General features: G+C 34.4%; 1 protein-coding gene across 1 annotated transcript; it reads right to left on the bottom strand.

Moving 5' to 3' along the window:
• Nucleotides 1-8,253: 8,253 nt before the first annotated feature.
• LOC129220671 (sulfotransferase 1C2-like) lies at nt 8,254-12,646 on the bottom strand (the record flags this gene model as incomplete). Its single annotated transcript, XM_054855099.1, has 4 exons — nt 8,254-8,482; nt 8,640-8,862; nt 10,340-10,591; nt 12,257-12,646. Coding segments are annotated over 4 exons (984 nt in total), but the record flags the coding sequence as incomplete, so codon positions are not given.
• Between the last annotated feature and the right edge of the window lie 713 nt (nt 12,647-13,359).

Below are 13,359 nucleotides of genomic sequence, written 5' to 3'. Positions count from 1 at the left end.
GTTGGAATTGAATGCATTATAATTGCCATATGAAAGCACCGCAAATATAAATAACAGCATGGACGTACAGCTAAATGTATATGTTTAGTAACCGTAATGAATATTAAAGTTTGAAAATAAGAGTATGCACTTACTGACAAGTTAGACATGACTTTTTTCATTGGGAAATAAGATCAAAACAAATGTCTAAAAAAGCCCTATTTGTTTCAAACAAAGCTATTACAATTTGTTATTCACCATGTTACCACCTTAGTGTGCTGTTTTTTCAATATTTATCCAAAGACTTTATTTTTTATTTTATTTCAATACAAACTTTGAAATTAAAAATTCTCTGTCTTGTTTATTCATTTATTTTCAAAGCCAACTTTCAACATCAATGTATCGAAATTGCTGAAATGTACCACCTAACACTTAGTGAGAATAAAGTTGACTTCCTTATCTTAGCAGCTGTCTTTTTAACTGACTTCAAAAAAGGAGGTTATGATTTCGTGTGCAGCTTTTTATGTATGTTTCTCCAAGAATTCTCGACCGATTTGAAAAATTATTATTATTATTATTTTTTTTTTTTTTTTTGTTTGGAAGGGTATACTTTCCAGGTGGTCCTTGGTAATTTGGTCTGGATCTGATGAGAGGTCTCGGAGAAATCTAAGATAATTTAAATTCCATACTTTGTGGTTACATGGACCAGCTTTCGTCAGCTGCGCGATACGTCACAGGTCATGTAGTGTTGGCGTGAACGGTGCATTTTTTCAACGGAGGAATCTTGTCTTGAAAAATATTTAATTCACACACATAATGATGTTTTATTTTTACTGCACCGCCTGTTAATTTTAATTATAGTCTTACCGATGTATTTATAACTCACGTAGCAAATCAGTAAACTAAATGTACTTTGATACGAAAATAGTTGAGTTAATTAATTTAATATAATTTTTTTTTGTTAATAAATAACTTCATTTTGCCATTAAAGTTTTTTTTAATATTTCAGTTTTGAAATATATTTAAAGAGTTTAATATATTCAAAGGGAATTGAAAACAAAAAACATTCCCTCCGACGATTAAATTTATATTCCATAATAAATATATCGTAACTGGTGTCCGATTTCTGGTGTTTGACAAGTATTCTAGATTTAATATTTCTTGACGCCGTCAGTTTAATTTACAGTTATGGCAATACTAATTAACAGACTTCGTTGGAATCTTTTTATATACTATGCTCTCCGATTACTAGAAGACGCCTGGACCGATTAAGCAAACTCTTTTTTTTGTTTGAAACGGTATACTTCTCCCGGACGTTAAACGTTCTTCAAGTCCGGGTATAAGGGATCCTGGAGAAATTGAGGGAACTCTTCAAATTTCATCCTCGCGCTTTGTCGTTTGTAAATTCATAGCGTCTCACTTAGTGAAATGATTTTTATGGTTTTATTGTTTAATGGATAGGAGTGATCTGACTTAGGTCCCAAACCTTTGCTTCACCATATTTGTTCTTTAGAAAAAAAAATATGGGCAAAAAAAACAATAAACTCCATTGAATTTCAATATTAAACGGTAAAATATAAAATCCAGTGTTAAAGAAAGTGCCATAAAACAAAGGTACTTTCTTTACTCATGTTAAAGAAAGTACCATAAAACATTAATATTAATCAGGGGTGCCCCCTTACGGTTGGGGGGGGGTGTTTTGAGGGGTTATTTTTCTCTCTTAGCGGGGCTCTTGCTTTGAGTACTCCCCAAAATGTTTCCCCTGTAACAATCATTAGTAGTCATATTGCAAATTTTGAATAAAGACTCCTCTGAAGAAAACAGGAAATTCATTTAGTATCATTACTATAGCAGGCCGAGGAGCCAGTCACCTTTCTCACCTTTAGTCACCTTTTGAAAATTTGGTTACTTTTAGTCACCTTTTGCAACTTTTGTCACCTTTCTCACCTTTTTTGAAATGCGTCTTAGGAATTTTTTTTTAAATAATTAAACCTTTGAAAAGCATCTGAATGGTAGCTTTAACAGTGAAATTAATTTAAAAAATAGCCTTTAATATGCCCCCCCCCCACCTTGTTGTTGTTTAAGAAAAATAGCTATGCTATCGGGAAATTGAGGAATTTTTTTATCGCTTGCAACTGCACCCTATGAGCAGAACCAGTCTTTCTATCCCTTCTACAGATGGATTTGCTCCTTATTTTCGGGAATGTATGTTAAAAGAAGCATGTTTATCCTATTATACTTTGAGCTTTGATGAAACTACCAATGTCAAAGACAAAAAAGAACTGCAACGAACAACAAAATATGGGTCTGAAAGCCAATGTCGCATCATAACAAGGCATCTCAAAACTTTCTTCTTGGGCAAGGCAGTTGGTGAAATTTCGATTGAGAAGCTATGTGAAGCACTTACCGAGAGTAATTATCCATGAATAAATGTCTCATGCTTCCCTTTGGATGGTCCTTATGTTAATAAAAAGGTTTTTAGGTTGTTTGACACTATTATCCTTGAGACACGAGAAAAAAGCCTGATAAATATTGGTACTTGCAGTATTCATACAATGCATAATGCGTGTTTCAAAGCATTGCAGTATTTAGGTGAAGAAGCATCTGAACTTCTTCTTAGTACTTATAGCTATTTTGATGGTTGGCCTTCCCATTAGGAGGACTTCGAAGAAGTGCAAGCTCAACTAAATACACCTCATCACAAGTTCCTGAAACACACAACTTCCCATTGGTTTACTCTTGAACCTGCAGCAAACAGACTACTGGAACAGTGGGATGCTCTTCAGTATTATTTTTTTAAACATGTGCCTTTGAAAAAGAATTCAGCTATGTAATGCAGGTCATATAAAGCTGTTGCAAATGTTTTAAAAAGACCTTCTATAAAAGCTGAGCTGCATTTTATCTTTTCATCTCCTCATTTCTTTATACAGTTCACGAAACGCTTTCAATGCCAAGCGCCTATGATACACAAATTGTACCAAGAAATAGAGACCATTGTTCAAACTTTTATGGCTCGAGTTATAAAAGCCTCTGTCATAAAGAAAGTTGATTTTTCAAACGTAGACACGGATAAACTGTTTGCAGTTGGTAACAGACTACCTCTTGAAGATCTTGTTGTTAGTGGATAGTTGACATATGAACTGTCAAAACTGAAAGAAAATGAAAAGGTTATGTTTTTAAGAGGTGTTAAAAAGCATTGTGTCACTGCATGCAAGTATGTAATAGAAAAAAGTTGCATATTAAACGGGTTACTGAAAAGTTTCAAATTTTTGGATCCAAAAGAGAGAAGTAAATCTAGAAGCTGTAAGGATTTGATAAAGATTACCAAAATCATGCCTTTTAATGTTCCGTTCGATAGGTTGCAAGATGAATGGAAACTTTTGCAGCTGGACAAAGATGATGAAGCATCCAAAAACAAAACCATTGATATCTACTGACTTTTTTTTTTTTTTTCATTTTTTACAGACTTCAAAAAAGACGTTCTCAAATCGTCGGAATCTTTTAATGTATGTCCACTGTAAACTCAAAAACCTATAGACCAATTTGGAAAGTTCTTTTTTTTCTCGTTTGAAAAGGTACATACTTCCCAGATGATCCCATAGTCATCAGGTCAGTTTCTGAGAATGGAATACTTGAAAAATCAAGAAAACTCTTCAAATTCTATGGGCAAAGTTAAAGCGATTTCTGTCGTTTTTTAGTGACTGGTGAATTTTTTTCGGAAAGCATACTTTGAAAAGTCAAATTGATTAATGGAGACAATTTTATTTGTAAATAATTGCGCATTCGAAAAAAATCTTTCTTCAGTCTTCGGAAGTCTCCGAGATGCTGTACTCTATTTCTTTCTCTATTTTGCTCATCTTAGCTGTTTTCAGACTCCTGTACTCGACGCTTTCTCACTCGAGATATACGTAAGAAGTGTACCACATACTCTACCCTACGTATTTATTTCATATTTACACCATTAAAAAGCAAAAAATAAATTATTTTCAAATGAAAAAAGAACCGACTTCAAAAAACAAAGAGGAACTAAAAAGTAAAAAAATAATTGGTCATACCTACATACGATTTCCTACCCGAACGTATAAATCAAATTTATTTTACAATTCCAGTACAAAAATCAACTAAACTAAACACCCTATTATAAAATGAACACTGATTTTAATTGCTATACGATGAATTATTTTAGTACCTAACTAATTTTATACGGTCTCTTAATTTTTAATAAACATTTGAAGTCGGGGCCTCCTATAAAATACTACCTAATGTAATTGACAACCCATTAAATCCTGAGTTAAACACTAATTTCACAAAACGCGAAAGTCTTCAAAACTAAACCTACTCAGTTACGTTAGGGACCTACTATAAACTACTACCTAACGTAACTGAGACAGTGTTGCCATCAAGTTACAGTTGAGACTATAGGACTTTGAAATTGCATATCACTTTCATATTGCTTATGACCGAGAATTTTCATTGTAGGTAAATCGAAAATAACTTGTAGCAGAAATTTTTTTATAATGTGATTGATTGTAATCTAAATTAATTTTAGATTGATAAAATTTCCAAGTTTTGAAAGCAATCCGGGGAAAGTAAAGAGTTAAAATAAACTTGAAAGAAAAATTATCATTTATTTATTACATTGAGTGTATTGCCTTCTCAATTCACAGTCAACTTCAACATAAATTTAATCGTTCTGTATTTGGTCTTCCTCAATGTAACACCACTAAGCATAATTTACTCATACTTTTTTTTTCTTTAAGAGTAGACGTTTCTCAATTATTTAACCAATTTGTTTGTTTGAAAACAAGTAATTAAATCACTTAATGATTCCAGCTAAATCATATGGTGATATTTTCGAAGTCTTTACAAATTAGTTCCAGCTGCATTGTCCTTGAACTTTTAGCTTCTGTGTTTTGGTTTTACTACAATGAAAGAGTTGCTTGATTAGCCGCTAGAGGTGAGGGGAGGCACAGTTGGACCTTTTTCACTTGTTTTATAATTTTTTCTTCCATTTCGGTTTAAAAAACAACTTATAAATAACACAAGCAATGGGGTAGTTTCCGAAATTTTAAAAGTATTTTTTTTTCTGAAAGAGCATGCTTAAAAACATAGGATTTGACCATTTTTTTAAAAAGTTGACAAAGTTTACAATTTTTAAAAAAATATTTAAATCGTTGCGCAGACTCAATTTTATTTTTTACGCTTCTGCGCATGACATCACAAATGATGAACTGTCATTCACTGTTGCCATTAACGTAGAGCGCAGTAATTAATTCGCTTCTGAATTACCATAACCTAGAAACGTGGCAGACATCCAAGCGTAAACATTCAGCGCGCCAGTGGACTAGCGCCAAAATACATCATTTGTGACGTCATAAAAACCACGCCTTGTTTGAAAAATCGGACATTTAAAAAAAAGTAATTAAAAAATAAATGTTGGGAAAATAAAAGAATTTTCTGGATCCATGTTTTTTTTTTTTTTTTCTTTTGCTCATTCTATCAACATCAGTGCCTAAAAGCAGTACTTTTCACTGAAGGAAACAATCCCATTTGTAAGCCCTTTTCTTCGTGCAGGATTAAGATTATACATTTGTTTCATAAGAGAAAAAAAACTTTCTGATTTTATGAAATATTTTGGTGAAAATAATCGCACATTTTGCTTGATGGTCCACATCAGTTTTTGCAGTGCGTGGTCACGCCACCATACTCGCCTTCGTACTTTAATTGAAGCTACGCTACGGTCAATGGCGTAGCTACACTTTCTGCCGCCCGGGGTGGTTCCTCAATTTGCAGCTTTTATTTATGGGAAATAGTTGAAACATTAAAGACTCAAAAGTATTTTAATAAGATTTTAAAAAACAAAAAAAGAAACTTATTTTTTCCCCCTTTTTTTTTTTTTTTTTTTGCAGAAGGAAAAAAAAAGGAATTCAGAGCACCACCGAAAAATTCCAAAAGTTAAGTCAAAATTTAGAATTTTAAGCAAGATTTTTTTTTAATTAAAAATAGTTTTATTCATTCTTTGGTGACATTAGGAGGTCGGGTCTTCTCAAGTAAATTTTCCGAAACTGAAGTGTTAAAAAAGCAATTTTAGGCTATCTTGGGACACGTAAAGAAGTTGGGGAAGGTTCGGGGGCGCTGTCCGGCCGGAAAGCTTTTCAACAAAACTGAAAAAAAAGTAAATGCAGGCTATATCTTAGTGGTGTAAGGGTCTCCCCTAATTCCAACAAAGACTGGATTTTACTCCCGAAATATTTTCAAACTTGAAATCAATTTTAGTGTATCTTTGATGACGTCAAAGAGAATAGGGAACGTTCAGGAGCTCTCTGGAAATTTTTCGATGCCGAAGTTTCAAAAACGCAATTGTAAGCTATCTTTGACGGCATAAGTTTCCAAATGTTTCCAAAAATGTTGGGAAGTAAGATAGTTTTTCCAAGACTGTGGAGTCGGAGTCGGGCTGATTTTAGGGTAAAGGAGTCGGAGTCGCTGTTGCCCGAAAACAGGCCGACTCCGGGCTTCTTTTTTTCATTAATATTCATTCACTCTCCTTGCATTGAAAAAAAAAATGGCTACCAATGGGTTCGATTACATGTATAAAGGCCTGCTATTCAGAAAATAACTGTCATTGGCAACCCAGCTGGCTTGATTGTTTATCAAACTTTCTGTAATTGCTACTTAAGCCTTAAGTCTAACTAAACGCGACTTCTGCCGTTGTTTGACGGACAACGTTATTAGAGAGAGTTTGGGAGGGGGGTGGAAATCTTTTTCGAAACTGTTGCTCATTTTAAACTCTTCACCACCGAAAAAAAAAATGTTTTTGCGGACTTCCCTCAGAAATTTCTAAAACCGAAATTTGGAGCCAACTGTGATCACGTCAGGTGATTTTGTGCACATCTGGGGTCCCTACCTCAGAGTTTTTCTGAAGTTTAAGTTTCAAAAACCCAACTTTAAGCTATTTTTGGAGACATTGGGATGATTTTTGACATAGGGATTTCAATGTTCGAAGTTGATATCCAAAACTTCTTTAGACTATCTTTAAACATTATACGGGAAGGGTCAGGGCTTGGCCGCCCATAGGAAATTGTTGGTATTGTAGTTATAAAAACTCAATAATTCATATTAGGCTAAAAGACGAGATGTGAAGGGATGGGGTGGGCGTTATCCCTTGGAAATGTGTCGAGACTCAAGGCCTAAAACTGCACTTTCGGAATTTATGGTGAAGTTAAGGGATCGTAAGATTCGGTTGCTCTTTCCGAAAAATATGACATTTATTGAGGGTTTTAACAACTCAATTTTAAGCTGTCTTCGGTGGATCAAAATTCTTCGACTTCAAAACACATTTTAAAGCTATCTTTGGCACACTTTAGACAGCGAAAAGAGGGGGGGGAGTAAAATAGAGCCCTCCAAAACGCTGTTTTAGGCTATGTTTGGTCAAAAAGAGAAGAAGGGATGGTAAGTGGCTCTCCCCTCCGGAAATGTTTCAAAATTAGAGGTCGAAATGCGAAAAGCTTTGCCTAGAGATCATTTTACTAATTAAAAACCTTTCCTTAAAATGAATGACTAAATATGAAACTCATTGTATAAAGAAATTAGTTGATATAATACTGTAGTACAAGCAATTATTATTTCAGTTGTGAGCATTTTTTTTATGAAATGAACATAAAATTCATTCTGTCTTAGTGAAAATTTTGTAGTCAATGAACAATCAAAGCAATTGTTGAAAAGTATAATACTATCCTGAAAATGAGCAAGAAATCGCCCACCATTTGAGATCTCTCCCCCTTTACTCTTGTTGTCACTTTCCTTTAATTATTATTATTTTTTTTTTTAATACGGTGGTTTCCCAGGAAAATCAAGTGGTGCATTCATCATATAACGAAAGGTTATGAAATTTATTGTTTCCTCCGTAATAGTTAACCTTAACAAGTAAAAGAAAGACTTCTTACCTTTTTTGCCTCCTGTAATAGATCAATTGCATGATTTCCTCATTGGGAAAACGCGGTAAATTTTTTCGCATCAAAAGTGTGAAATTGCTGCCCCCCAAATAGTGCCGTCCGGGGCGGGACCGCCCCTCCGCCCCTCCCTAGCTACGCCACTGCCTACGGTAATTACCGAGCTACAAATGGATGAGCTTACACATTCATTATCTGCATCTGGCAAATGTTTAAAGGAAATTTAAAACAATTTGAGAAACTCTTTCAACGGATCCTACATACCCGTGTCGTTTGAGGCACTAACTAGGATGAGATGAAATATATATGATAAAAACATACAACATGATTTTCAAATGTACTTTATTTGTTTACAAAATGCTTTCTTCGTAAAAATCCGCTAAAACTACAAAGCTAAAAAATATATATATCACTTCAAAATGTTGCTAATCGTATTCACATAATATCCTTCCATAAGTCAGCTATATCTGTTCCAGCTGTTCTTTCTCTAAATTTTTTCTCCAATCTTTCATTTTGTTCTTTCGAAAAATAATTACGCCAGTCTCCCACGACGCCTATAACGAAAGAAAACAAAAGATAATATCAAACTAGAAATTGTAAAAATTCCCGACTCAAATGAATCGTAGCTAAGAACACTCTAGCTCAAGCCACTGTTCAGGAAAAGAAAACTAAATCGAAATATATATTCATCCGCCCATTTTAGAAACTTACCCTTTCTCACAAAACTCACTGCTGCTGAATCGGGGTGAAACACTTTCTTTTCTCCACCAAAAAGCTCTCTCAGATCCGCCGGTAAGTCGGGATTGTTGAGGATCATATCCTTGGGAAGGCTACTTATTTCAGCCAAGTGTCTGTTGAAATGCTCCTTCATGAATGAGAAACTGCTGTGGTAGATGACATCTTCAAGAAGTTTTTCATCTTTCTCCAGAGCTTCCTTAAAAAATCAATTCATATGTATTCTGTTATATATAGAAGCATATGTATTCTGTTTATCCTTTTACTAAAGGCATTCTCATCATTTGCATGACGTGAATGAAACGATTTACACACATATGATTTGCAGATGATTAAAAAAAATAATTTCAATAGCAGCTAAAACAACCTTCAAAACAACTACTTAACCGATACTGTTATATAAAATCAATCTTTAACAATAATCGTTTTCCTTTCGTCTACCCTAATGTCATGTACTATGACATAATCAAAAATCATTTCATGACAATCTTTTCTTTTCATGAGTTATGGTCATATAGAATTTAGAGACAAAATATTTAAATAAAGTTTTGAATATCTTTACAAGCATTCAAATCATGCTTCTAGTTTTGAAAACACGTTTAGTGTTCAGCTGAAACATATTTCTCTATTTATATGTGAAGCGCATTACTTTTCAAGTGTTTAAACGAAAGAAAACCTTGTTTTAGGTACCGTCACCAAGGAGAATAAAAATAATTTTGCCGTTTTTACTAAAATTAAGTTTATACTTAACTTTGCATCAAGATTAACTATTATAAAAAAGGATGAATAAAATTTTGTTTTTATTCTTATTTATTTATTTTCAAAAACATTCTTGCTTACATGAAATACACCGTCAGCTCAGTCATTTCCAGCCGAAGACTGCAGTTTCGTGCTTATTAGCACTCATCAGTCCGGCGTAGGAAAGTGACTGAGCTGGAGATGGAAAAACCTCTAAAGGAAGTCAAGAGTGCAAAACAAACTGGTTGCTAATATAGAATTAGCACAGACCCAGACGAGTGACCGAAGCAATGGTTCGGTTCAACTCGAAGATTGAAGGCAAGGCATGGTATATTCATGGAATATACCATGCTTCGGCCACTCGTCTGGTCTGTGCTAATTCTATATTTGCTACCAATTTGTTTGGCACTCTTGGCTTCCTTAAGAGGTTTTTTTATCTCCAGCTCAGTCACTTTCCTATGCCGGGCTGTGAGTGCTAATAAGCACGAAACTGCAGTCCTCGGCTGTTAATGACTGAGCTGGCGATGTATTTCTGCTTTAGCCCTGGCTAATGGACGGTAATTTACTGAATATAAACATTCTTGCTTGTTTAATATTTCTATGTAGATATAAACTAGAACAACAGTAATTAATAGAAACAAATTATGATTATGGAATTACTTTAAAATCTGAACGTAGCATTTGTATTGTTAGCAGGACCTGGTTAAGATATCGGGAGGCAAAAAGTTCGTCGGAGTCCCCCTGTCGACAAACCTTACAAGTTTTGTCTCAGATGCTGTATCTAATGCCTTTTTGGCGGAAGAATGCGCAATGAACGATAAAAATACACTAGAACGCAATTAGCAAGTTCCTCTTAGCTAAAACATTTAAAATGTGTACTGCATGATTAACCTTTTTTGCAAGTATTTTGTGGAAATGAACATTTTTAGAGAACATACTTTGTATTGGGGATCCATGAACTCGGCGATTCTGAATACATTGGTTTTTGTATCCTTCTTCAATTCTTCATAAGTAATGAATAGCACATTGGGGTCATTTCTGTGCTCATACCAAGACAGCAAGTAATCAAAGTAGTCTCCAAAATCAGTTTTCCCTTCAACGAACAGCTCGAAAAATACATCAAATTCGCCTTCTTGGAATTCATATCCTATGACATTTTCTGTAAAGTGGTAAAAAGAGACGCAGCAATCCTATAAAAAATATTTTCTTTTAAAATTAAAAATACTTTTATAATCAACAGGATCAGTTTTTATGATTTTCGTGACTATAAATTATCGCTTCTTCTTTTGACAGTGCGTCGTTTAAAATTTTAAATTTTTACAAACGGCCTCCAACGTTTAACTTTATGTTAACAAGCAAGTTTTCAAAAAGCTTTATTGAGAATCTGACAGTGCAACTTTAGCAATGCTGTACTAAAGAATAAATTGGAAATCAAGAAAAAAGTTAGAAAGTGGGGGGGGGATTAGTATTTTTTCACTTATGTATGAAACTAGATTTCACGTTGATGTCAAATCATTAAGAATAATATTTGTCATATATACCAAAGGAAATGGATTTCCTTTTATTCTTGATTTCCCGGTATACTTCAAAACTTCCTTAACACGTTGCAGAACTTAAAATATAAAACATCTCATACATCATACTCTGTCAAAGAATTGAAAAGTGACAAGTTACAAAAAAAAGTAATAAAAATTAAGCTGCATTAAGCTGATTCAGTCTATCTCAGAGTGTATTGTAGTTAGCCATCTCTGAAAAACACTGAAATGAAGTTGTCTACAGTCATTCATTCAGTTACATATCATGACTGTTTAATGTTTATGTGTACTCCAATTTGTTCAATGTTAAGAGACTTTAGGACAACTATAGAAGTGGAGTCTGAAACTGAAGGAAGGGCTCAAGGGGGGCAAGGGGGCTCAAGCCCCCCCTCCCCCAGAAATGAGAACTTCCTTGCTTTTAATGCTTTTTTCTTTGCAAAAATGTATAAAAATTTCTTTTTCAGCCATTCATTAATAAGTTATTAAAAATGTCAAATTTTAATTTCTCTAAAATGTACTGAAATCAGTTTCCGTGGGGAAAATATTCTGTAAACCATGGGGAAATTTTTTGAGCCTCTTTCTTTCCTTAACATTTTGCTAATGGGCGCCCTTGGAAGGGCTGAAACTTATAGAGAACAGTTAACATGATATTCTGAAGCATGTCGGACAACGTAACAATAATAAATAACGTATATCAAGAGCAAATAAAGAAATTAGATTAATAGAAGAATAGCAGACACGTGCTTCGGGGTTTCTACGAACCCTTTCTTTAATGCAATGAACAGTGAGCTTTCACACTTCTTTGCGTTGAAAAAAGGGTTTCTTGAGCAAGTGACTGCAATCAGTTTCTTTATTTGTGCTTGATATTGCGTTGTTTCCTATTGTTTCTTTTGAATTGTGCTTAATATTACGTTATTTCGCACGTCATTCTTTCTCTCACTACAAAGGCTTGCACGTCAGATCAAGAAAAACCCTTTTCATATTAGAAACACTGCAAAGGTTTCATATTAGAAACACTGCAGAAGATAAAAACATCTCCATTGCTGTCACATACTAAACACAGGTCTAAACTAAATCATTTTCCGAGTTATTAACCAGAAGAAGAAAGAAAAAAAAACTATACGGTCAGAAACTGATAATTAAATAAGGATCTCGAACCTTAAAAAAGTTTTTAAAACAGGAGAGCACAACAAAAAATATCTCAGAAGATAGATTTTTGCAACCATCTCTGCTATGATTGTAAAAGTAAAAATACATCTATCGTTTCTAGAATTTTAGAAATGAAGTTGATTTATAAAAATAACAAATGTGATTTCTTACTTTAGGATTTCTTGCTATGAATATATACTTAGCTTCGGAAGACATCGGCATCATATGGTAGGGCAAATGATACTTGATTGCACCAGGCCTCTTCATCTTCTCTACAGCTTCGACTCCGACTATTTGCGGGCAAGGTGTTAGAGTGAAGAACTCCTGTGCGGACTGAAAAGGTTGCCCATCTCTGTGGATACAGGCTATTATATTCTGGAGCCAGGTGGTTCCGCATTTCGGATACGAGACAACAAAAAGGTCATCAGGCCTGGGTCTGTAAGCCAGGGCAGATCGGTGCGATTCGGCGGAGAATATACCAGGTAAGCGAAATCCGTCAACATCTTGGTAAAAGGGTAGTTTTTTACCCTTGAACTTTTCTGGGACTTCTTCTGCCAGTTTTTTTTTTTTTTATTATTATTATTATTATTTCCTGCATCAAAATAAATAAATAAATAAATAAATAAATAAATAAAATAAAATTAAATTAAAAACGTATATTTATGCAAAACTGCTTTAAAATAGCGGTAAGAAATGAATTTAAATTTATAACACCAGGTTTGAATGTTCAATTTTCCTTTTAGAAGTTGACATGTTTGCGTACAATCATAGACGGCTGGTGCACCAAAAAAGAGGGGAGTCAAAAGAAATGTGTAGTGTTAGGGGGCGCGGCCCAGAACCTTTCTCCCTCTCTCTCTCTTTTTGGTAGAATTGGGTTATATTAAAGGCTTTTAACATTTATGATTCAATGGTTCCCCAAAAGTGTTTACTAAGGCCTCAAAAAGTGCGGAATATGGCCTCAAAAATCGGGACGGATGACCACCTCGGACTCTCCGTCCGAAAATCGTTTTTCAATCGATTATCCATTTTTAACTCTGAAAGGTGAGGGGGCAAGACACTTTTACTTTTGAAAGTAAGAGGCAGTTGCCCCCTTGCCCCCTCCCCCCGTGAGAGCCGTCTATGTTGGTTCTGCCTCGCAATGTTTTTATTATTATTATTTTTTTTTTTTTTTCAAACCGAGAAACAACCATGCTCGATAGCAGGATCAGCGCGACGTCAGTTGCAGATTCTTGCGAAAGTTTGAAGGTTATTTCTTAGTTGGGGGAGAGAAGAAC

The sequence above is a fragment of the Uloborus diversus genome, chromosome 4, assembly GCF_026930045.1.
Source record: "Uloborus diversus isolate 005 chromosome 4, Udiv.v.3.1, whole genome shotgun sequence".
NCBI lineage: Eukaryota > Metazoa > Arthropoda > Arachnida > Araneae > Uloboridae > Uloborus > Uloborus diversus.
This window is presented reverse-complemented; position numbering and strand designations above follow the sequence as displayed.